Source organism: Capra hircus, chromosome 10 (assembly GCF_001704415.2).
Source record: "Capra hircus breed San Clemente chromosome 10, ASM170441v1, whole genome shotgun sequence".
Classification (NCBI taxonomy): domain Eukaryota; kingdom Metazoa; phylum Chordata; class Mammalia; order Artiodactyla; family Bovidae; genus Capra; species Capra hircus.
The window spans coordinates 94,437,393-94,464,127 of record NC_030817.1 but is presented as its reverse complement, the minus strand read 5'-3'; the positions used below and the strand labels follow the sequence as shown (position 1 = coordinate 94,464,127).

General features: G+C 36.9%; 1 protein-coding gene across 3 annotated transcripts in view; it reads right to left on the bottom strand.

Annotated features, from left to right (window-relative positions):
• COL4A3BP (collagen type IV alpha 3 binding protein) overlaps positions 241–26,735 on the bottom strand; it is a 140,891-nt gene continuing 114,396 nt past the window's right edge. Inside the window, exons 11-20 of one of the 3 annotated variants that reach the window (XM_018053702.1) lie at positions 24,903–24,995; positions 24,310–24,387; positions 17,951–18,046; positions 15,571–15,703; positions 14,687–14,757; positions 11,708–11,836; positions 10,579–10,708; positions 9,236–9,372; positions 3,706–6,957; positions 241–766 (exon numbers count right to left, since the gene is read on the bottom strand). In XM_018053702.1, coding sequence (XP_017909191.1) covers positions 9,245–9,372; positions 10,579–10,708; positions 11,708–11,836; positions 14,687–14,757; positions 15,571–15,703; positions 17,951–18,046; positions 24,310–24,387; positions 24,903–24,995 — 858 coding nt within the window. In that variant the 3' untranslated portion in view covers positions 241–766; positions 3,706–6,957; positions 9,236–9,244. The remainder of the gene's footprint in view (positions 767–3,705; positions 6,958–9,235; positions 9,373–10,578; positions 10,709–11,707; positions 11,837–14,686; positions 14,758–15,570; positions 15,704–17,950; positions 18,047–24,309; positions 24,388–24,902; positions 24,996–26,735) is intronic. The other 2 variants (XM_018053700.1, XM_018053701.1) reach the window with 2 other exon arrangements.

Sequence of the window (26,735 nt, the reverse complement as noted above, 5' to 3'; positions counted from 1 at the left end):
TCACTTAAAAGGGACTGAAAAATCTACTGGATGTTAGGAATGAAAAGACAGTCACAAGCCACAAATTAACTATAGTTTTAAATTCAAATAACTGGCAGAGTAGAACAGCTGACTTACTAATTTCCCGCTATTGCCATGCCCAGAAGTTGAACTTGTAAAAACACAGCAACAATCCAGGTCCTATTTACCTCGAGGCCACAACTGAAAACCGAGAAATCAAAGACTTTCACACACCTCCAATGTGGGTAAGTCTACCATTAATGCACTTTATTACAATGCTCTTGCTTACACAGCCTATTTCTTTTTAGTGTAGATACATTTCTAAAAAGCTTGGCTATGGCAGAAACAATGCCGGCTCCACGTGGCTCGTATCCATTCCCAATCCTAGAACACTGCATGGTATGTAGCAGCTGCTCAATACACATTTCCTCTGCAACTCGTTTTCCGCGCTGTATGGTTCGTGCTGTCTATCGACACTGCTGAAACGGCTGGATGTTGACTACATCTTGACTTAGCTACCATTCAAGGATTCCCTGCCGCCGGGCCCAAGTACCACTTAGGTCTCCCAATCACAAGGAGCAGAGATATTAAAGAATTACAGTCAGCTGACTAGGTGTGGATCCAAAGCGTGTTTCAGTCACTGCCTCACTGGTCATTTTGCAGTAGGCTGTCCACCAAAGTGACAGCTATGTTGGGGCTCATCGTTGGGTTGAAAAATCCAAGATTAAAACATTCTCCTTGGGCTTGTTTGTGATGATGTTTCATCCTTGCAAACCAGAAGACAGAAGTTGAGGTGCTAAATAATGGTCAAATTTCAACTTTAAGACAAAATTTATGTATCTAGCAGGGTTTGGTAACACAGGTATTGTAGGTTTGTGAAGCCAATACTGAAGTGTGGTGTTAAGACCTTTACCCCAAAGTTCTAGTCTTCAAGGCTGTCAGCTCTTCTCTTCTGTCAAACGCTGTATTATAGATATTAAATATTAACATGTAAGACACTAAAAAGTAGTCTAATGGAGAGAAGACTTGAGCGTTTGAGAGTTACTCAGTGGGCCTGGAACCCTGGCCCACTTTCTTAGCTTTATGAGTGGTACCACCACCTACCATCACCACCACCCGCTGCCACCCAGTGGGTTGTAAGGGGAGAGGTTGGATAAAATGTGGGTGAGGTGTGTGGCACACGTGGAGACATCATTTGGCAATTCAATGATCATACAGTCTGGGTGATAAAATCTTGGTTGGGAATCTTGAGTAATTTCAAACATCTTTAAGATTTGTTCTAGACGTCCTCATTTGGCACCTCAACGATCATAAAGTTTGGGTGATAAAATCTTGGTTGGGAATCTTGAGTAATTTCAAACATCTTTAAGATCTGCTCTAGCACTAAACTCTTAGAATTCTCTGAAGGAGAACAAGGAGGCCACACAAAATAGTTTATGATATTGTTTAAGGCTATTCAAAGTGTACAGATATAGAAGGTTCATAAAATTTTTATGGGAAGACAGTGCAAATGGTAACATAGTGAGAGCCCTGTGGTGGTAATCAAAACAATGACAAGAAAATCTGAGCGATCTTACAGAAACAGCTGGAAATAGCTAGTTAGAACCATACCACATTTCCAGGTTATATTCCAAAGTCAAGCCTAAGGCAAAAACTGAACAAAGTTAGAACTGCTCTTGAAAAACGTGCCATGAGGACAATACTATTTGTCAATAAACACAACACAACAGAAATGCAAAAAGGCAAAATGGTTGTCTGAGGAGGCCTTACAAATAGCTGAGAAAAGAAGAGAAGTGAAAGGCAAAGGCGAAAAGGAAGGATATACCCATCTGAATGCAGACTTCCGAAGAATAGCAAGGAGAGATAAGAAAGCTTTCATTCAGCACTTCACTTTGCACTCAGTGAACAGTGCAAAGAAATAGAGGAAAACAATAGAATGGGAAAGACGAGAGGTCTCTTCAAGAAAAGTAGAGATACCAAGGAAACATTCATGCAAAGACAGAAATGGTATGGACCTAACAGAAGCAGAAGAGATTAAGAAGAGGTGGCAAGAATAACCAGAACTGTACAAAAAAGATTTTCACGACCCAGATAATCACAATGGTGTGATCACTCACCTAGGGCCAGACATCCTGGAATGTGAAGTCAAGTGGGCCTTAGGAAGCATCACTACGAACAAAGCTAGTGGAGTGATGGAATTCCAGTTGAGCTATTTCAAATCCTGAAAGATGATGCTGTGAAAAGTGCTGCACTCAATATGCCAGCAAATTTGGAAAATTCAGCAGTGGCCACAGGACCGGAAAAGGTCAGTTTTCATTCCAATCCCAAAGAAGGGCAATGCCAAAGAATGCTCAAACTATCGGACAACTGCACTCATCTCACATATTAGCAAAGTAATGGTCAAAATTCTCCAAACCAAGCTTCAACAGGACATGAATTGTGAACTCCCAGATGTTCAAGCTGAATTTAGAAAAGGCAGAGGAACTAGAGATCAAACTGCCAACATCTGTTGGATCATAGAAAAAGAAAGTTTCAGAATAACATCTACTTCTGCTTCACTAACTACGCCAAAGCCTCTGTGTAGACCATAAAAACTGTGGAAAATTCTTCAAGAGATGGGAATACCAGACCACCTTATCTGCCTCCTGAGATATCTGTAGGCAGGTCAAGAAGCAACAGCTAGAACTGGACACAGAACAACAGCCTGGTTCCAAACTGGGAAAGGAGTACGTCATGTCTGTATATTGTCACCCTGCTTATTTAACTTCTTTGCAGAGTCCATCATGTGAAATGCCAAGCTGGATAAAGCACAAGCTGGAATCAAGATTTCCAAGAGAAATGTCAATAACCTTAGATACAGAGATGACACCACCCTTATGGCAGAAAGTGAAGAAGAACTAAAGAGCTTCTTGATGAAAGTGAAAGACAGTGAAAAAGTTGGCTTAAAACTCAACATTCAGAAAACAAAGATCATGGCATCTGGTCCCATCACTTCATGGCAAATAGATGGAGAAACAGTGGAAACAGTGAGACTTTTTCTTGGCCTCCAAAATCACTGCAGATGGTGACTGCAGTGAAATTAGAAGATGCCTGCTCTCTGAAAGAAAAGCTATGACCAACCTAGACAGCATACTGAAAAGCAGAGATTACTTTGCCAACAAAGGTTCGTCTAGTCAAGGCTGTGGTTTTTCCAGTGGTCATGTGTGGATGTGAGAGTTGGGACCATCAAGAAGGCTGAGCACTGAAGAATTGATGCTTTTGAACTGTGGTGTTGGAGAAGACTCTTGAGAGTCCCTTGGATTGCAAGGAGATCCAACCAGTCCATCCTAAAGGAAATCAGTCCTGAATATTCATTGGAAGGACTGATGCTGAACCTGAAACTCCAATACTCTGGCCACCTGATGTGAAGAACTGACTCATATGAAAGACCCTGATGCTGGGAAAGATTGAAGGCGGAGGAGAAGGGAGGACAGAGGATGAGATGGTTGGATGGCATCACCAACTCAATGGACAAGAGTTTGGGTAAACTCTGGGAGTTGGTGATGGACAGGGAGGCCTGGCGTGCTGCAGTCCATGGGGTCGCAAAGAGTTGAACATGACTGAGCGACCGAACACATATACATACACACGTATATGTGTGTATATACAGTACATACATATACACACATACACATATATATGTGAAAAGATTCAAAAAATATTTACCTGAACCTCCTATGTATTTGGGTCTATTCCATGCTGTTAAATTTTTTTTTAGGTAACAACTCAGTAGTTTCCTTGATGCCCAACTGGGGTTACAACCTATAATTTGAAGACCATTGAACTGGAGTATTTCAAGCTCTTAGCTAACTGAGAATTATGTAGAATTATGTAGGTCCATACCTGGGGGTTAAGAAAAACAACCAAGCAAGCACATTTGTCCATAATATTTTAATACTTTTCCACTTTTAAATACTGGTTTTAATTTTGTGATTGTAACATGGAAGATTCAACTTTATTATTTTTTAAAAACATCATCAGGATCATAAAGCTATTTAGAATAGTTACACTCTACACACTCCCAAGGTACGTAAAATGATTATGTTTTGAGTTTGTAGATGAACAATGACAATAATCGAAATACACCGTCTGTACAACTTCTGGATGAAATACTGGTGAAAAGTGTTTAACTGGACAACAACTAATAAGTTTAAAGATAACCAGCACAATTTCACAAGAGAATCAGCTCAGCCCAACTAAAATTTTCTCAATAGCAATGGACACTGATGTTGTAGAGGAGTACAAATTAGCTGATGAAACTGAAGAAACGGGAACCTCATTCCTCCTGTTCCTCCTTTTGTATTGTTACCTTCCTCCTAGTCACCGCCCTCCTTGGTCTGGCTCCCCCTGTGGCGAACCCAAATCAAGAGCTGCTATGACATACCCTCTACCTCAAAATCAGGACTCCTGAATTTCAAGTGAAACACCGTGCTCTCCTGAACTGTACAGTGTGAACTCAGGGACAAATCCCCTCATCGCCAGTACTTTTCATGTTTCTATCACAGTACAAAAGAGCAACTGAGTAGAAAAGAGTAAAATCTTTTTTTTTTTTTTGGCTTGGGGAAGGTAAGTAGGAAATAACTGTAGATAAGAAAACATCATGTATTTCAGCATGTTGGAATTAGCCATATGGAAATAATTCTAGAGGGTCTGAATGTTGTCTAAAGGGCTAGTACAGCTCCAAATTTTGATTTCTTTTAAACTTCCTTCATATTCCCTAACTCATTTTCTAAACCTGGTTGGGCAGGATTAACCCTAGTGAAGTTCCAGTGCAATTATCTGAAGATAAAATGTATCTTTTTCTTTTCTTAATACAAATATTTTTAGTGTAATCATTTTATTTACAGAATTGCAAAAGTGTATCATTTAGTGCAAATGCAACTAATGAAGATTTAGACACTGCTCTGTAAACTGTCCATACCTTTGTAAAATAAAGCTATCCAATTTAGTCATGATAGTTATCAGAAGTGGCAAACAGAGAAACATTTATAGTGGGCATATAGAATATTTTTGAAGATTCCCATCAGTGGCTATGGTGAATAAACCTTCCCTCCCCAACCCTCCCATCCCAACTGCAGAACTGATTGTAAAATAAAATACACATTTGAGGTATAAATTTTTCTTTCTTAAACATCACGATATAAAATATTAACGGTGATGTAGTAAACTGATAAGATAACTTGTTTTATTTGCCTTAACTAGCATTACCACCATATAGGCACTTCTCCACGTAGTCAAATTATGAACGGCTTTTTTCTGTAATAAGGCATATTCCATGCACATCATTTAGAGAAAGGTAAATTAAAAAATAGAAAAGATTTATGGAGCATGAAATCTACGTGCATGTAATGTGAGCATATGCTTTATATGTATTTTTCTCTCTGTACAGAATAATAAATACCACTATATCTGATGCAAGTAATTAACTTCCAGGATTGTGTATATTAAGTGATCAGACTAATCCCATCATTAAGTTATCACCTTGCATTTATCATTAAGACTCCATTATCATGTATGAAATATATACAGGACATGTTCCACATGACATGACTTTCTGCTTTACAAAATGGGTCTGGTTTCTGTGTTTCTATAGAGATGAACAAGTGAGCAAAGCATCTACAAAATGCTTCTGATTTATGTAAGCACACTTGTGTATAAACAAAATGAAGATTCTGAAGTGGGCAGTCATTTCTACTTCAATGAGTTCCATTCCCTGCCTCAACTCCATGTGTCAAGGTTTTCAAAGAGGGGGGCCTCAAACTAAAAAAGGTATTTTACATTTAACTTCTTACAGCAACTAAAGAAAGAATTTCAGTTCGAATCACACTGACTTCTTTTCTGCCCTGCTAAAGTTTCTGATCAAGAGGCAAACAGGAGTGATACCCACATTTTCTATGCCTATCTTGTAACATAGCTTTTAAACCAACCCAAATTAGAATGAACAAACATACGTTACTGAATACTAGAAATACTGGATCAAACGTCAAACAGCGAGATTTGCTGGAACAATACCGTATGCCCTCTCACGTGTTTCAGGAAAACATGAGCTCATTTTATTCTGACCGTTTTACCAGAAAGTAGTTTATACCTAGTAAGGTTGTACAGGTGTTTCTGTTTGGAGGCAGACAGAACCAATCCAGGAATTACCAAATTGTGTTTGTAATAAACTGAAAAAAACCTGTAGCACACAGAACACAACTAAAAATACAATAGAAATATAAAGGTATCTGAGAAAAAATAAAGCTTTTCACTCTTTCTCCATCAGAACCAAGGTTCTTCATGGGAGGAAGACTGTAGAAAAGGCGAAATCACACGTTATTGACAGCCCTCAGTTATTAAGAGACACTGTACATAACAACATGAATTATTATAGAAATCAGCAGCAACGAATTCTATGATTATACAAAGCAAAAAAGTCAAAAAATTCCAGACACAGACTTGACTGTGGGCCTATAAAAAGAACCCCATCCAGGCACCTGGCGCACAGAAAGCGCGTGCCCCACGTGCGTCCGCTTTTCCTCTGCGCACGGAGCCTGACACAACTGAGGGTCTCAGGCCGAACCACAGTAAATTAAAAATTCTGAAAAAGTTTCCAAAAATTAAAGCATCAATTCCTAGTTGTGATTCAAAGTTGATTTTTTTTTTCTCTCTTAGGAGCAAGCAAATAAAAATATAGCCATATACATGTAATTTTACATGTATTTATAGTTATATGCTGAGCAAGGAGATCTAGCAGAAGACAGCTAGTGTTAAGATGTTCAGCTTTGCTATTGCGGTATTTCTTCATTTTTGAACACAAGGCCAAGGTGTTGGGCCACATACAAGGCTATAGATCCTATGTTCCAGCTTAGAGCATTCAATTTTGTTTTTTAACTTTTTTCCTCCAACATGGAATGTCACACAGCCTTGCTTCAGTCACTGTAGGAAAGAAAGTAACAAGTAAAACATTCAGTACTCCATGCCCACTAACAGCTGCGGGACTACCAGAACAGACTTCTCCTTCCGTTTGAATCCATGGCATGCACAGAATCTCTACTGAAGTTTTATATTTTAAGGACTTTTCACCTTAAGGAATTATTAACTTTACATATTTGAAACGTATCATCAGAAAAGGAGGCATAAGAAATCTTGTGAAGGCTAGAAAAAAATCAAGAAAGACAATGTGCTACAGGAAGCGAAAAGGGAGTCAAGCAGAGGTCTCTGGATCTGCACCCCACAGACCGGAACTTCCTTTGTCTTAGTGTTCAGTATAAACTATGCTATACAATATCAAGAGTTTACTTAGGCTATGGGAAAGAGGACTGCCTTATCTTCAGAAATACCTTGTCAAATGAGTTTAAGTTGTAAATTTTAAATATCTTTGGGCCTTCTTTATGGAATTTCTCTAAAGATGATATACACTACTGAAAGTTACTGTTTCTCCATCATCAAACTAATAATGGTAGCTTTCCTAAGGTTTCAATGCTAGGATCCAGTTCACACATACATCTCCCCAAATTATTATGAAACAAACTGTAACTTTAGGTTAATGAAGATTTAATGTAGGTAAATGAAAATCCGATTTTCTGTCAGAAAGAAGTTCAATCTGGACTCAAAGAGTCCAGTTCTGTCTTTATACACACACATACACTGTATAAGATATTCTAAAAATACTGCATTTAGGTAGTACACTTATGCTTTAAGAGACTCCTTCAAAGGTCAGACTTTGTCCCAAACACTAACCATTCAGAGAAGACCAGAACCTGTTTAACATTTTCATGTAACCTATTTTCCTGGGAAAAGCTACATATCTGGGACTTCAATACAATAATCCCTGTGTTGGTATCTGAAAGTAAACTAAGCCTTTTTTTTTCTTTAAAGAAGTAACAGTATAAACAGAATCAGAAATCAGACAATTATGTAAGTAGTTCTCAACTGGATGCAAAGACGCTAGAACTCATGTGTAACAAGAGGACTATAATTTTTTTTTTTGGCCGTGCCACGTGGCTTGTGGAATCTCAGTTACCCGTCCAAGGACTGACTGAACCTGGGCCAGGGCGGTGAGAACCTAGAATCCTAACTACTAGGCCAGCAGGAAACTCCCAAGAGGACTATAATTTAAATTGTACTGGGAGAATATTTCTCACCTACCGAGTTAGAAAAAATCAGAAAGGTTTATTTCCTACACTGTGTGATTGTCAGAGAAATAGTACTCCCAACATGTTAGTGCTGGTGAGATGGTAAACTAATACGACCTCTACAGAGGGCACTATCTGAATTACAAACGTACAAGACATCTGAAGTGCCAGCAGTGCCACGGCTAGTAATTTACTCACAAACTAAATGACACATGGATATGACTGCAATATTGTTTGCTCCAGCAAAAGCTAGAAGCAACTTTAACGTCTGCAAGTGGAGAACTGGTTAGACAAATGTACGTGCATCCATACAGTGGGATTCTACACAGCCATAGAAAAAAGAATAAAGCAGCTCTGCACCAACGTGGAAAGACCTTCAAGACAAAGCTTAAGAAAAGCAAGATGCAGAACCCACTTACAGTATGCAGCCTTTTACCAATAACAATAAAGGTGTCTATGTGGCAGGAATACACTTGTACTTGCTTATTCAAGTGAAAACAAAACACTTCTGGAAAAACACAAGAAACTACGAGTAGCAGCTATACACTGTGGTATGTGGGGGTATGCGGTGATGGTGCAAAACTGGGTGATTAGGAGAGGGGATAAACTTTACTGTGTATCTTTTCAAACTTTTGACTTCTGAACCATGCTAACATACCACTTACTAAAAAAAAATGATTTCGGTGCCTAGCGCAAAGATATTCAGTGCAGCATTATTTGACAATAAAAATATGGAACCAGCCAGACATTAACATGGGCCAGTGCTTAATAAATTTTACAACATTTATACAACAGATGTTAAAAGAATGTTAAAAGAATGATATAGTTTTATCTTTCTATATCCTAATAGTCAAGATATATTAAATAGAAAAAGCAAGCTGCAAGACAATACTTTGGGGAAAAAAAAAAAAAATCAAAGATATATGTTAGTACATACATACAAGCCTGGAAGAATATACAAAAACCCAGAAGTATTTTCTGGGAAGGGAAAAATAAGGGAAATTGTACTTATTATGTCTGCAAGAGCCATGTTAATCAAATAAAGTTAAAAAAAAAGGATAAAATATATTTTCCAGTACCTGTTAATACTAGAACAAAATAGGTTTTCCTGCAGTTTTTTCTTGTACGTAAGAAGTAAAACGCTTTAGAAACTTTGGATATTCTCGCTTTGCCACTGCCCTTAACACTGAGGCTGGCGCCCATCCTCCAGGGTTTACTGTGAGACAAAGGAAAATGCAAACTGTTAAAGTAACTCCCCAAACAGGAAGCACTCATTTTGTTCTTCTGCTTTAAAAAAAATATTCCTCACATTGAAACAGCACCTCTTCAAAAGTCTTCATCACTCAGTCCTTAGTACTGTATCAACCACCAGATGAGAACAGGTAACAAATTAGAAAGCATTTATTACTGTTCTAAAATGTTCTTGGTTTCAGCACTTCAGCTTACTAAAGGCAGATTTATTAATTAAACTCTATTACAATCAAATAGTAACTTGCTCAGGCATAACTGTCTCTGTAAACATACCAGCAATGATGGTTCTGTATAAAGGAGGTTTGAACATTTGATTAGAGGGACTCTAGTTTACTGCAGGTAGGAAATGGGTGGAGTGAGGAATCATTAAAAGTGATGAACAGGGTTGTCCAGCCCTAGGCCAGCGTGAAATAAATACATCACTGCTGCTGCTGCTAAGTTGCTTCAGTCGTGTCTGACTCTTTGCAACTAGCAGCTACTAAAGGATAAGGGAACAAAGATTTAGAAAACAAAAGCCTGACAATAAGAAAACGAACTATTCACCTGAAATTAGCATAATATTTTATACAACTATTATTTTACAAAAGCCCAAAATTATAAAGTGAAAAAGTAGAGAACAACAATTTCCAGTAATCCAGCAACCAAGCAACAAGTCAGTATTAGCATTTCTTTTTAACTTTTCATATGTACATATTTTCTTCCTTTAGAATTTACTGAAATGGTATTGTATATGCTGCTTCTCATCCCACTTAACTTTAAGTTATAAACATTTTTCTAAGTCACTAAATGGTCTTTGAAAAACTGGGAAAAAATAAGTGTTTCTTTTCTCACTGTTGCTTATATTCCTAATTACACAAATATTCTATACGACATATATATAATAAAATGGTTCTTAAAACTGTACATGTAATAGTGATCTAAAGATGAAGTTTACAAATTTACCTTTCCAGCCTGAGCTTCAGAAATTCTGATACAGTAGTTATTCAGACATGTATATTTTGAAAGAGTCCCAATAATTTTGATATGTATCTCTCCAAATTAAAAATTACTAAATCTAATAGATAAAAAACTAAAATGACATTTGTAAATGGTATTTGTCCAAACTGTCAGTTATCATGTAGATCATAAGAAAAACATCCATACAACCAAACACCAAAAACAAAATACATACCATTGGCCACATATGTAATCTTGCATAGAATGTTGTCCCTGCTAATCTCCTGGTTTCCCTCAGGGGGGCTCACCAAGGTCTGACAAATCATAGCAATGTTTATTTTGGCACGGACACACCGATTGTTTAGCTGCCAAAGGAAAAAATAACAACACCAGTGTAGCAGATATCCAGTATTTTGTAACCTCTTCTGGTCTAATTCTACATTAAGTTAACCAAAATTATAACTCATCATCTCCAACAAAATCTTATATGCACCAATAAAGGACACATGCCAATGTCTGAATGCTGGGAGACAGCAACCGTGGGGTGTGGGGTTGAATTTACTTGAATGGATTAAAGGTTGCATTGTCACAAAACTAGAAAAAAATTTGTGTATGAAAAATGAAAATAGTCTTGCTATATAAATACTCCTCCAAGCATGTGAAGATGTGATCATTTGTGATGTTACTTGTTAAAGAAAAAAAGTATATATATTAATACATCTTTTGAAGTATTGGAAAGGAAAGTAGTACTCTATATTCTTTATTATATCACTTATTTTAAGTACTGAATATACTCCTGTTCATTTTTCTACGTTCTGTTTTATAGCCTTAAGAAGTGTTTCAAACATTTCTGGATGTATAAAATAAGAGTAAATGCCCTACATGGTGTGATGCTGTATTACACGTAAAACTGTGTGCATACATTAAACTTTGTCTCTTGAAAAAAAAAACAAAGAATAGATGCCGAGCTGATTTGACATCAGGAACGTTTTCCCTCCTCATAAACAGTAAAGTAGCTAAAACGAGATAGAAACCACAGTGGCTTTGCCTGCAGTTGATCACGGCTTGAGGCAACTGTGAGAAGTAGCCTACCTAGCGACCCAACCAGCTGACCCATCCAGCTGCATCATCGACCCTCAAGAGGAAAGGAAAACAGTCCTGCTGGGATTTCATGGCATGACTGTTGCTCTCAGGTAACACTACTAGCTGTACTCTTCCAAGAAGCCAACTTTAACAAACAAACATTTAAGAAGCATTGCCAATCTTTATGCACGGTGTGTGCTGGTCACTTCTGCCCTGTACTGTGCTGTGTCTCTAGCTTTTCTACACTGTACAATCATAACACATTCACACACTGTACTTACAGGAGCACTGCTGTGGTCTACAGAAAAATTACAAACTATCCAAGTCTCCGGGTCATTTTCATTCAAAGCTGGTATCTGTCGAATGGCAGAAAGATATAAGACATCCCGCTGCGAAGCTGGCCACACTCTCTGCGGAAGAAGCACAAATATTCTAAAAGTCTGAACTCTGTCTTTGGTTTTCTTTTTGGCTGTGCCGCCCACTTGTTTTCTTGGGCTTTCCTGATAGCTCAGTTGGTAAAGAATCTGCCCGCAATGTGGGAGGCCTGGATTGGATCCCTGGGTTGGGAAGACCCCCTGAAGAGGGGAAAGGCTACCTACTCCAGTATTCTGGCCTGGAGAATTCCATGGACTGTATAGGTCATGGGGTCGTAGAGAGTCGGCCACAACTCAGTGCCTTTTCCCTCTCTCACAGCATGCAGCATCTTAGTTCATCAACGAGGGACCGAACCTGCACCCCCTTCAGTGGAAGCGTGGAGTTTTACCCATTGGACTGTCAAGGGAAGTCCTGAAAATTTGAACTACTTTTTATTTACATTTAATATGGAACTAACAAAGAAACAAATGTAAGACTAATGTTTTAGTGTAAGGTAATACTTGTCAGATTTTAAATGGAAAGCACCCACCAAAGGATTTGATTATGAAAACTGAGTTAATAATGGCTTTGCAGAATACATCAAAAGAATAACATTCTGCTATTTATAGCTCTCTTTAAATTTGGTAACATATACATAACATAAAATGCTATAATTTTTAAGTGTACAATTGACTGGCCTTAATTATTTTTATAATGTTACAAAAACACCACCACTTGCTCTAAATGTGTCGTCACTCCCAACAGAAAGTCTGTACCCATTAAGCAATCACTCCCCATCAGCCCTTTCCACAGCCATGAGACCATTTTTAAGTATAGTACTATGCCTCTGTTTTAACTGTTCAGAGCAAAGAAGATGATGCTCCACTGATATCAAAATCATATCAAGAATTTGGTTGAATCTTCCAACTTAATGGTATGCAAGGAAAAACATACTGTTGAAATGACATGGAATCTAGGTCTCTGCAAACTAGACTACATACTTGTAACTGAGAGAAAATATGCAGTCTTTCCTGATTGCTGAATTTAATAAACAGTCAACAACTCGGTATCTATGCAACCCAGATCATTTGCAAAGGGAAATGGTTCATCTTTTAAAGACACAAAATTTCATGAAGTTTTTGACAGTAGTGCTGGGCAAATGTATGTGATGCCATTAAACAAATGAAAATGCGGCCACATAAGAACTAATGAATGCAAGAAACATGATGATAAGACAGAAATTCGAAGAGAATGACTTGAGTATCAAGAGATGAGTAGCACTCTTTAAGACTGTATTATGAAAGAAGCCAAATTTAAAGAGAAAGAATTCTATTATTACTGGATAAGTGATAAGGATAAGTGAAAGTCACTCAGTTGTGTCCAACTCTTTGTGACCCCATGGACCATAGAGACCATGGAATTCTCCAGGCCAGAACACTGGAGTCGGTGGCCTTTCCCTTCTTCAGAGGGTCTTCCCAACCCAGGGATTAAACCCAGGTTTCCTGCATTGCAGGTGGATTCTTTACCAGCTGAGCCACAAGGGGAAGCCCAAGAATAATGGAGTGGGTAGCCTATCTCTTCTCCAGCGGATCTTCCTGATCCAGGAATTGAACCAGGGTCTCTGCTAAATTGCAGGCAGATTCTTTACCAACTAAGCTACCAGGGAAACCCTATTATTACTGGATTTTGTTGAAAAAATTATGCCACGACAATTCATTTATTCAACTAACCACAACTGTAATTTAAATTCTGTTATATATAAAATACATTACTTTAATAATCTTTAGTTTTAGTTTTCCAGAAATAATCCTAATATGAGCTATATATTCCTCCCTTCCATCTACTACTTAACAAGCAAAATATTTTCTGCAGCCCATTTTCCAGGATCAATTATCTTTAGAAAATAAGTGCGTTCTGATTCTAAATGACTGGTCATTTATTTTCACTGCACATTACAGAGCGACTAATATTTTAAAGTCTATTAGATTTCAGACTCTACTTTAAATCCCCTAAATCAGTAAGTTAAAACAGAATCTTCACTGTTATGCCTTTGAGTAGTTGTCATGTAAATGAAGCCTAAGTCAGAGTCATTAAATATTACATGCCTCAGATAACAAGACTAGCCCAAGAAATACATAACAAAACTGGAAATATTATCAAATATTCAACTCAAAAATTATTTTAAAAAGAAAAATGAAGTACTTACTGAATCATCATGTTTCTTATATAACGTACAAAACTGCTTTTGGTGGATCTCTCCAAAATTTTATTATTGTTTATTCAACATAATATTTGGCAATGTTAAGAATGGAAATAGAGCAGAATAAGTTAAGAGAAATATTCTCTAATTTAAATATTTAGATTAACAGAGGAAGAAATGGAGTGAAAGGAAACCAATTTAAATGACAATGCTTCTTTGTGTTCTGGGGCATGACCAACAACCTCTCAATAGCTGATGCTCAGCAATTTTTCCCTGATGTCAGATAATCCATTTAGATCATGTTCACTTTTGAGTCTTAACACAGACTAATAACATACTTTCCATTCTCCTATTACTGTCGCAGGAAACCGATTCATATTTGGTCACTCATTTATTTCCTCTAGAGACTAGATACTAGAAAAACATTAAGTAGATTTGAGTACTTTCTTCTCCAGACTTACTATATATCGCCATCAAACATAATGTTTTGGATATTTTTCAGGTTTGTTTTTGCATCCATTTCTGCTTTAAAGCAGAAATGTTTAAATAATCTGATTTACTTTTCGAATACATGAAATTCGTGATTAATAAAGTCTTTGAATCTTTTTGTGCAACTTAATTTCCTGCCAAATTTTACTTTAGAGAGTATTTTATATGTCTCTGTTCAAACTACGCTGGAATCCTGTTGGTTTTAAAAGATATTTACCTTGTGCGTTTGATAAATGATGATTGCATTATCAGCTAATGTTTCCACCACATGAAAGTTTTCTATAGTTGCTGCAATGAAGAGAAAATGTTAGCAGTCAAAACAATGTGTTACCATTTCCTAGTATGTGACTAATTCACTTACATTATGCACAGACATTATAGTAAAATGAACAGGATCTTGCTCTACCGAGGCTACATCCACATGGAAGGGAGTTTGTATTCATACAGTATTAGGGGTTATAGATGGTGGCAATGAGACCTAATTACCAGGAAACCTCATTTTTTGGGGCCCAGTATCCAGCTCCCACTGCAAGAAAGCAATTCTAATCATGGCTTCATTACTAGGGCACAAATTATTCCCTAACACCATGACCTCTTCCCTCTCTTGTCATTCTTAATTTATTGGAGTTGAATAAGATGTTCACCTAGGTTTAGGTGACTATGTTTGTAAGCCTGAGGAGAACACACTCCCCTCCCCTGACACCACTCCCCTCACAGCCCCCTCTTAATCTACAATTTATCACATAAGCAGTATAGAAAAAAAAAAAAGATGATAAAATAGAAACCTTTTATTTTAGCCTTGGCTTTTCCACTAACTAGTTCTGTGGTCTTTAACGTGTCACTTAGGCTATCTGAATTTTACTTTATTACCTACCTATCACACAGGACTGTAGTGGATTAATGCTGTAATTCACTGAGAAGCATTTTGTACAATGAAAAGCTCAGGTATTATCAGTCCCCTGTATGATTCTCCAGATAGTTTCTATAACTATCTGGAGTTTTTATGACTTTGAAAACTATAGCTCAGATTAAGAAGACCAGGTTAGATTTGGTATTTAATTTAAAATTAAAAACTATCAAAATATAGTAATGGCAGCTTACTTTCCCAATCATTGCGAACATCAACATTCCAGAAGTAATTGCAGACCTCGTGTCCTGTAACGCCTTTAACTGCATGGGTAGCTTTCAAAGGATCCAGAACAATCCCATTTTCTTCTACTTCTCTTCTATATACCTAGAGGATATATTTTAAAACATGTTTGAAAAACACTTATGGAACATAAACATTCTGCCAAAAGAAAAATTAAAATTTCAAATTATTAACAAAGACAATACATAAAAATATTTAACACTACAATGCCAAAGTATGTATATGTAATGAGTGAGAGCTATAAATACATCAATTTAAATTAGACATTATTTACTGAACATTCTCAAAGACCATTTGTCATGGCTAAGAAGGCCAAATACAGCTGGTTAGAACATTATGTCCTAAGGGATAATATGTTCACTGCTGTATCCCCATCATCTAGAACAGTATCTGAAACACAGAAGGCACTCAATTATTTGTTGAACCAATGATGGAATGCTAACATCGCATAAAGATCAATGATATCTTGTTTTTAAATACTGAGGTTGCATGCCTTAAGATCTATCTTGCTTTAAATACTGAGACTGTATAAACTCTTGAACAAAATTAATTACTTCAAAATTATAGAGGATTTGGTACTTTAGACAGCTCTGCAGTAAGTTCTTTGAAAAATAAACAGGTTATCACAGAGGAAACCAGCTCTCAATTTATGGAGTGCCTATGGGGCCGGACACTGTTAGGCATTTCACCTAATTTCTCTCCAAAGTACCTTTCCTTACATATTTATTTATGTTATTGGGACTGATAATATTTTTCCAGTAACCAAAACTGGAAACTCTAGACTTTTGATTTCCTCCCTTACATTTCACCTAGCTTTTAAGCTTATTAGTAATCTGTAAGACAGCCAAAACTTGACTTTTCTACTATTGTGTATCTTTTTAAGGTATGTTTTCATCACCTTGTACCTGAATCTCCTAAGTGGTGTCTAGTTTCATATCCCTATGAGCCTAGTCCTTCTAAAATGTCACTCTGTGTACAGTGGCTGGCTCACTGCTACAGACAGTAACACATTCTGTTAGTGGGTTATTTTATGCACCGCATGAACCAGCCCCAGCGGCTCTCTCTCTCAAGCTGTAGGAGCACTTCTCTACCGCTCACTTCAGGTGAAGGGCCTCCACTCAGACAGTGGCTCCCGGCTTCTCCTCGCCCTTTCACTGCCCCTCCTTGGCGGGGAAACAGGGACACCTGAATGGTGGACACAGGAGAGTCAGGCAGGCTTGGCTGAACCCCTTCTCCTGCGGGCAGGATGTATGCTGGTCTGCTTCTGGGGCACGCTCTTGTGGGGGAAGGCCTCTGATTACCTAGTTATGTCAGAAATATTATGTTTCATTCTGGGGTAACGTACTAGTAAGGCCTCGTGACAGCTGGTCTTTCTGCTCTCTAACCATTCTCTAACCAGACTGCCAGCTTCTAACTAACATGCTGGTCTCTCATTTGCTTACCTCCTTTACTTCTTAATTTGTTCCCTATTCAGGAGGAGAGTAAATTCCAACATCTAATACTGTATCTCACTTGTGAGAATAACTGTGGTCAAAAATCTGTACAAAACTCCTGAATATAAATGCCCTCGCCTCACCTTTGTGAGAACCTTGTTTCCATTTCTAGTCATAGTCCTTGATGTAAAACAATCTGTCTCAAATCTGAGATCTCTCTCAATTTTCCTCCACTGTTCACCTGTACTTTTCATTCAGTATTATCTGGTAGAGCTAAATAGTTGTATCTTTTAAATGTCAATATCCTCCTTCCAACCAAAGTTTCAGCTTGGAGGGAGTCTTATTAAATATCTGTTTATCTTTAGCATTGTGCCTTAGGCATGAAGTAATCCAAAATTCAACGATACTGTTGTTGGTTTTCAACTGAACACTCAGTCTCTTGTCCCTTGCTCTTACTCTCTTACGCTAGGGATATGAGCAAGATTAGCTAATCAATGTCCCAAAAAAGAGAAGCAGTGAGAGAAAGAACAAGAAGTGAGGTACAGACCAAAGAGGGGAAAAAAGTTAACACCTGGGCACAACATTCAGTATATTTAAAGGGAGAGAAATATCCGGAGAGTCATTAGCTAATTGAGACCTGTTCATATCAAAACCCATTTTCTCCAAGGCCACGGTGCAACAGAAAAATCTGTGTACAGATTTATACTATGATCATAAAAAAATTATGTAAAAGCTAAACCAGGAAAGCAAAGAGACATTTTATTTCTCAGTATTTAGAGCTTCTTCAATCATACGTAACAGTTCACTTAAAAGAAAACTGTAAGTGCTATCTTACTTAGATCAATAATAATGATACAGTATGACTGCAACGGGCTGCAATTAGCCTGCAGGGCATTACCTTCATCTCCCCTTCTTCTACAACCAACTGCCAGTTGGCATCCCCACCTACATCCTGCAATGAATAGGTCATATGGTTCTGCACCATCTCTTCAACCTTAAAAAGAAAAACAGAACTGTAAGAATCCATATCCAGTAACCTCCAAAACAGAATGGTATTCAGTTATTTCAGTTCAGAAATGATGTTTTTAAAAAGCTAAGCAACCAAATGCACAAAGGTTAGTAGGTTTTATACAGTGTTGAAGAGTTTTAGTCCACATTCCAGATATCATATCCAGGTTAATGACAGAGAGGAGAAATGTGGGGAAACAAGGTGCTTCACTCTACTTAACACTGGCCTATGTCCATCAAGTGACCAAAGCATGCGTTTTCTGGAAAAAAGAACTACTCCCTCCTTTCCTACAACATGTATTCTTACAGAGATAACGTCTTAAAGCATAAAATCATGGAGCATTAAGCGTAAAAGGGGCACAAAGAGGCCATCTAGTCCAGCGTTTCTGTAGTTAAATACTATACAGAGATATTAGAAGGCTTGTTGTGTGTCAAGATTTCTCTACAAAAAGAAAATTTTTGCTATTATACTCAACTCTTTTATCATGAATACAAGCCAACTTAAAAAATAACCAACCTTTCCGTATATCTGATTTCATTTCATTATTCTACATTCTTTCTAAATTTCTAACTAAATTTCTTTTACTAAATTTAAATTGCAACCTCTGCTTTTAACTATCAAATTATCCTGACACATCTTTTATAAATAGAGTCAAATAGTTCTTATTCCTAGAATCCTCAATCAGATTAATTGGTAAGATCTCATTTAAGTGTTCTCTAGAAACCCTTCTAATATGAAACATGTTTATAAACAGAAATGAAGTGATAAACAGATTGTCTCTGAAGGAACTGGCACCTTTTCCATCTACACAGACAGTTTCTAAGTCCTATTTTCTTAACTTTTACTCATAATTTTGTTTTATAGAATATTAACAAAAGGCAGAAAAGAATCGAAAAATATGTCTATTATGCTTCAATTTTAAGATTTATTCCTAAGTTTAACAACTTGTTTTACATAAAGTCTATTACATTCATTAGAGAAACATAAGAACTAGGTTTACATGTATTTTGAATTAAATACATTAATGATTTGGGGGCAGAGCTCTTAAAATTAGTCACTTTGAAGATATCATTTTTCTGCATATAAGGATGTTATCACTATGTTATTGTGATGTGTACACCAAGTTTCCTGGATTTCAGAAGGCATTTTTGGCTTCGTAATTACTGAAAGTAGTTATGACTAAAAATGTCTCTTTAATTGGCAATGATCATCAGAAAAGTTTTTGGTAATAGTGTGTAGGCTGAAATTCTACAATCTACGTTTGTACTAAATAAATGTTACATAGTAACTTATTTCTTTATCCATAATTTTTGGTGTGAAGGGTGTTGAGTTAGAGAACTGGAAGAAACTTTAAAATATGACTACTAGCCCATCTATAATTTTATAAAGCCTTAATTAGAAAACATAACTTCAAAGACTGCCTGGGAATAAAATCTTTGTGTCTCTAAAACTCTGAAATCTGCTTTGAGAGGTTCAGGATGACTAACGTAGAATTCCAAGTTACAGATGCTATATACCAAAGGTATCTTATTAGAGGAAGAACGAAGCAAGTCCCAGTTCGCATGTACAGACAGAGCCTCCACAGCAGCCTGGCCTAAGGCACACCACGACTGGGAGATTATTTTTAATCACTTTTAGGTATCAAGATCTTAGAAATCTTTAGATCTGGGTATGTACATACTTTTTCTGTAGGCTACTAGGAGTTAAGAACACCTATATTTATCATGAGATTAGAGGTAGAAAGAAATATTTCTCCCAAAGAGGCCCTACTTTAAATGGATTATTTGTGAAAGAAGAATGTTAAGGATTTTATTCTGCTAAAAAAAACAAAGAGAGTTCTGTTCAAAAGAACTTTAGTGCCATTTAGCTCTTTTGTTGAAAAAATATGCAGGTAATTGTGTTTCTATTTGGAGTATTCCTAAATTAGTTATTTCAAATGTCTGAAAAATGGTAAGCTGTTTTTGATTTGTGTTTTGATGCAAAAGAAACCAGATTACCAGATTCCACAAATATAAACTGATAGGAGGTAACTTAAGTTTGAAACAGTGTACAGTAAATGTTTTTAATATTGTCTTGCTAGATACATGAAGCAACAGAATTCCTATTATAGCTACCATTGCATCCATATAGCTACCATGGAAAAGTTTTCAGTCTTTTGTCCTCATTACTTCCTTAAGAGGGCTTGAAAACATCCAACAGAGAAACAAACAAGACGTATTCACTACTGTGCTCCTAGGAAACTAACAAAACTAATGCAGTACCGAATTACTATATTAGCCGTGTCTTCAAAGCCTTCACCAAGGAATCTTTATCCATTATGGTATATTCCTTGAAGTAATAATATTAAGGTTACAAAGAAAGATGATACCAGTAAAATCTCACTGTAATGAATTTTATCTTAAAATATGCAGTAGCAATGTTACTACAGGGACAATGGCTTGGGCCTTTGTGACCACACTCATATTTCAGATATAAAGATGCTCCATTTACTGTTTCCAGTTATGACTCTATATTAAAAATAAGTGTAATGCTAGGGACCATTAATTGGATGACACAAATAAACATTTGCCCAAATTTCTACTTTATCAGGTTCAAAGTCTGATATACTAGAAAATAATGTTACTAGAAGTATCTATCACTTAAAAACAAGAAGGGTGAATTTTAGCCTAAGTGTAATTTCAGGAATCGTGTCCCTGGTTTTTTGCACCTTGAGTTGAAAATGGTAAGCTGATATAAACAGCATCTTCATAGCAAATGAACTATGAAAAGACTGGAGATAAAACACATTTGGAGGTGATGGCACTCCAATTCTTACCTTTTCTTTCACTTCACATTTCAATCACTCAGTATGCCATTTTAGAAGGCTAGCTCTAAACAAAATTGTCCTTTGATGGCACAACAAAAGTGTAATCAACAAAAGTCTCAGAAGGGCTCAGAGTTTAAACCTCTTTTTCTTATCCATGTGAAAGGAATACAACTATGCTTACTATTACAGGGTCATAAAGGGATCTGCTGGACACAATAATTTATCAATAACAAATTAATAGTATACTGTTAACCTAGAAGAAAAATGGTCAAGGATATGAATAGTCAATTCACTGAAGAATGCCAACAGTTAAGGAGCAAAAATAACACTTCTAGTCTATCACACTGGCAAATATTAACTAAATTATAATATTCAGTGTCAGGATAGCAAAAGAAAACTGACCCAGGAGTGTAGCTGGTTCAACTTCTCTAATGGACAATCTCGCAATAAGAATAAAAAAGCTTAGGTGTGTGCATGGCCTCTGTCTTAAAACTTCTGGAAATATATTCTAGGAAAATAATTGGATAAATGTTCCATGATGTATAGACAGAGAAGGTGTATATACAGGGAGGCCTAGGTAGCACTATTTATTAAATAATAGAGACTAACTGAAAATAAATGTTCAATACTAGGTGGTAAATCTAACATGCATATTCATACAACAGACAAGGAGATCTAGACCTATATTTACTGAAAAAAACAAAAAAATGCTAGTTTTTATACAAAACAGTATATATAGAATCATCTACATTGGTAGGAAAAAACTATTACTGAGGAATGTAATTTTACTTAATATACATATATATGAAAAAAGAATATGTATAAGAATATTAATAGTGATCTATTATTTTAGACTACATTCTAGTTCAGCTAAATTAGCATTTATCAGCATAAAAGTAATTAGCAATTTTATTTTATATAATAAAAAAGAAAGGGGTGAAATAGACAATTACCACAACAGTAAAGTTATTAAGGACAAAAGTGGGCAAAAGCTTTACTCAGACGTTTTTTTTTGCAATGGTGATTCTCATCATACATTAACCTGTACATGTACTACCCACCCTTTGATTTTCTTTTTTTTCCAACTAAGGATGCTTTTTATTTTCCCTTGGTCTGTGAGTTGACACCTTTACATGGTAACTGTGGTATGGAAATCAATGTGGCCAAAAAGATCCATTTAGGAATCTAATTCTTTCCTACTCTCTATACCCTTTCATTTAGGGCTACTTCATTTCCAACACCTGCCCCGAAGATTCATGAGTTACTACTAATTTCCAGTGCTGTGCTTAGTCGCTCAGTCGTGTCCAGCTCTTTGTGACCCTATGGACTGTAGCCTGCCAGGCTCCCCTGTCCATGGGGATTCTCCAGGCAAGAGTACTGGAGTGGGTTGCCATGCACTCCTTCAGGCAGATTCTTTACCAGCTGAGCTACCAGGGAAGCCCAATTTCCTAAGAGAGTCATATATTTTATTTGAAGTTATTTTCAGGGGCAATCTCAGTTTTACCTTTAATTATCCTCTTTAAGCAGGACGATGACCATTATATGTCAACAAGAACAAAGTGATCAAGAGCCAGTATTTGTATGTAGATGGCATAGCCAAAGTAATCAATAGTTAACTGCCAGAGCCCAAGTCTGCTAATGACAACAAATACTTTAGCAAGACAGTAAATACTTAAAGAGACCTCAATGCTATTGCTCTTAATTTCCCCTTTGGGCATATAAAAGAGCAGACTAATCAAAAGCTTTTAAAAACAGAACCAGATCAATCATGAGCATTGTACATTAGGAAAAAAAATACTAGAAAGATTTTTCTCAACTGAGTTACACAAGAAATTAGGTGAAGAAGTAAGCTGCATTTGGAAGTTTTGTAAAAATCTGGGCACCTGCTCCTCGACATTTCACTTGTATCTGATGGCTTTCGGCCGTTTTATATACTCTGTAACTAAGGTTCAGGTCTGGGTTCTGAAGCCCTAATTCTTAGGCACCTATAAACAGTTCAAATTCTTTTCTTGCTCTCATTACATTTTATTTAATTTATAGCCTGTATATTTCTATATTTTAAGAGAAAACAGTGACCAGTAATGATATCTTTTAAAGAGTCTGTTATTTTATTATTTCAATGCAAGGTGGAGCTTAGCAAATAAACCAGTCTCCCAGTATTATCCAGTTTGGTCACTGATTTACTGTAAAATAAAAGTCACTATTTTAAAAGCATGCATAAATGAATTAGCAGGAGGTGATAAATATTGTACTAAATCTGGCTAAGGGTAATTTCTGATGAGGAACTGATATATCTCTTTCCCAAAAATGTTCAAGGAGAAAAAAACTACAAAAGTCAGAAAAAAATCTGAGTTATACACAATTTTCTTCTTTATTGCATAGTTGAAAACTAATATAAATTTTATTCCTACACCTGGTTTAAACTGATTTTTAAAAATCATTTACTGGAAAATTGAGGAAAAAATAACGCAGATAATTTTGATTAGCTCAAAGAAATAATATGGCAATGATAAAAGCTCATTTACTGAGCGCTTCCTACATGCTAGGTTCCAGCTCTAACACAGTCCTAGCTAGATGACAGAAGCAAAGCACAGAGGAGTTAGAAAAGTTGTCAAATATGCAGGAAACCAGATTTAAACTTGGTCATTTTGACTAGAGTTCAGGTTCTTAACATATGATGACATATCACAAATGAAATGCAATCACCATAAAAATACAAGGTTGAAAGGCAAGTATGTGAAGATTAAAAACAATTTTTTAACCTAATGCTGATGCAAAAATATCCTTCTGTTGGTACTTTTGATTTTATTATGAGGGCAGAGACTGCGTGCATCCAAATCCCTATCCTAAATTCCTAAATGATGCTGATACTGAATAATTTAAAATCAATTTCCATAGATTTATCATATGGACAGGTATACTCATTTCCAAGGGTAATCTATCTAAGGAAAATACAACCTGTTCAACAAAACGTATAATGGTAATGAGACAAATTTTATTTTAAAAGTTATTTCCCTGATGAATATATGATGAGGCATTTTAAATTATATTGGAAGTGAGACCTGAAACCCACTTTAATGCTATAACATATCCTATAGACCATGTCCACAAAAGTTGCTGAATCCTGTCTAAAGAAACAGATATCACAGGATAGTTAAAAACCAGATACCTTCTACTAGCTTCAGTTCAATTTGAAATCTTTCAGGAGTACCTCCTATATGGTGAAATTCCAAGCTATTCACAACAGAGGATACAAAGGGCACATGCATGCCTGACAGAGAAACTATTTAGCAGATAAGGAAGGCTTGTTTAATGCTTGATGTTACTATTTAAAATTCAAACCAAAACAAGTGGCCTAATCAAAAGACTTCTAGGAACTGGGAAAGCAGGCTGAAACATAGCACAGAAAGACTCGAGTCCACTCTATACATTCATACAGTACCTGGGAGCTGAATCTGTGAACATCGTCAGAGGCACTGACTAGATCAATGGAAGACATGGAGGAAGGGCGACTATAGGGCTACCAGAGACAGACAAAGAAAAAACCAAGTAATCAGAACAGAGGCACAACAGAGCATTCAGTACCAACTTCCAAACACAAGATAAAGAGAGGGAACAAAGCGCTGTATGAAACAGGCTCAGCAGCGAGCGCTGACTTCATGCACCTATTATGTGGAATGCTCCAAAATCTTTCTATAAAGAATGCAGGCTGCCAATAATACAAAATGGTACCACTTAACCCCAGAGAAGAAAGATGTAATATCGCTGGCCACGCTTCTGGTTAACTGTTTTGGACAAGCCATTCCCTATCCCCCACCCTTCTTTTCCCTTAAATAAAAATGGAAGAACATTATATTCTGAAGAAGATTTCTAACAGTTTTTGGAGGATGTCTACGGAAGAAAACATGTAATACCAAACAAAAAAAATCTCATTACTTAAATTCAGGACAATGAAGAAAACTTATGTAACAGGGTAGTTTCATCAACAGTGAAGAATATAGCATATACTTTCAGTAAACTCTGGCATTAGCTTACCTTTTGGACAAATCTATGAGTCCCCACAGAAGAAAAGGCATCTCCAGATGTCATTGAAGTAGACCAATGTAACCTGACCTTTTCACTCTGCGACTAAGAAAGCACATAATTTTAAATAGGAAGGTTACAAAGTGTATTTTGCAACTTAACAGTGGATAATGTAACATTTAATTACTTAACAGTTTAGTATTCATAAATATTTGAATTATGAAGCTACTCTAAAGATACAAGTCTTGCCAAATCTTGACACTTGATGTATCCTGACTTTTTTCTTTCAGATTCCAAAGACACTAACCTTAGACCACGGATATTGATAGCCCCTTGAATATTTCTTTTTCCCAAAGTCTAAAGAAGTTTTCATTGATTCGATTCCAACTCAGCCACCATACTGATGTTCAGTAGAGGAGCATTTTTAAGCCGGAAGGGACGATCTGAATCATCCTCTCCAAGCACTTGTTTCAAAGATTAGAAAACCAAGGCCCAAAGGATTTAAGCAGTAAGTGTTGAGCTACATAGGTAGTGGCAAAACTCAAGACTAACTTGTCTTCATCTCACAGTTCAAAACTCTTCCCCAAATAACCCAGATTAAAACAAAAGGAAAAACACAGTGAAGGGGAAAAAACTAACCAAAAAAAACCTAAATACCAAAAAAAACCAAATACAAGCATAGTTTTCAGATGCTACATTTTAGGCACCCAAAATGAGAACTCACTTAGGAACTGAAACTTTCAGAGTTCTGCATGTTAAAAAACGGGAAATGAGATCTATAAAATGAACATGAAAAGCAAACAGCCGCTGTTGCAGACAACTTACCTTGGGCAGACAGACCAGTAAATGGGCACTATCAACTTAAAAACAATGCGCGACATGAGAGCTGTGAGCTAAGTGTCACTTGGGGCAAAATGAGGACCACAGCCTAGGAGGCAGCATGTCAGATAGCTCAGAGACACTGCTCCAAAGAGGCAGTGAGGGAAGGTCAGCATATATGTGATTTTGGTGAAGGGGGAGTATATGTAATCAATGCATTTTTGCATATTTCAGCTAGTCACCAGTAGCAGATATCACCATGAAGGAATTCCGTGAACTGGACTCATAAAATCATGTCCTAAAGATATCTATCTGAAGGCCTATTCTGCCAGTTTTCCCAGAGCATGGAGTGCCTCATTCCTCCTCTCCGACCTGTGCTCGTTAAGGCAGTGCTGAAGGACAGCAGTTGCAGCAACACCTGTGATTTAATCTGTGTAGAGGCAGGTGGCAAGTGCCCACCTGTAGTTGACAGCATAATAGCCTTCACTGCCTCTAAAATTAAAAGGAATAAACAAGCCAATTTTTCTATCCAAGTTAATTTAGGGTATACAACTGACACACATGACATTTACAAGATGCTTATAGTCTTGAGAAGAATAACTAAAATTCAAGCATAAGTACCATCTAGTGGTTCAGTTCAGTTCAGTTCAGTCACTCAGTCATATCTGACCCTTTGCAACCCCATGGACTGCAGCACACCAGGCCTCCCAGTCCATAACCAAATGCCAGAGCTGGCTCAAATTCATGTCCATTGAGTCAGTGATGCCATCCAACCATCCCATCCTCTGTCATCCCCTTCTCTTCCTGCCTTCAGGTAGCCAAAGTACTGGAGTTTCAGCTTCAGCAGCAGTCCTTCCAAAGAACATTCAGGACTGATTTCCTTTAGGATGGACTGGTTGGATCTCCTTGCAGTCCAAGGGACTCTCAAGAGTCTTCTCCAACACCACAGTTCAAAAGCATCAATTCTTCAGCACTCAGCTTTCTTTACGGTTCAACTCTCACATCCATACATGACTTCTGGATAAA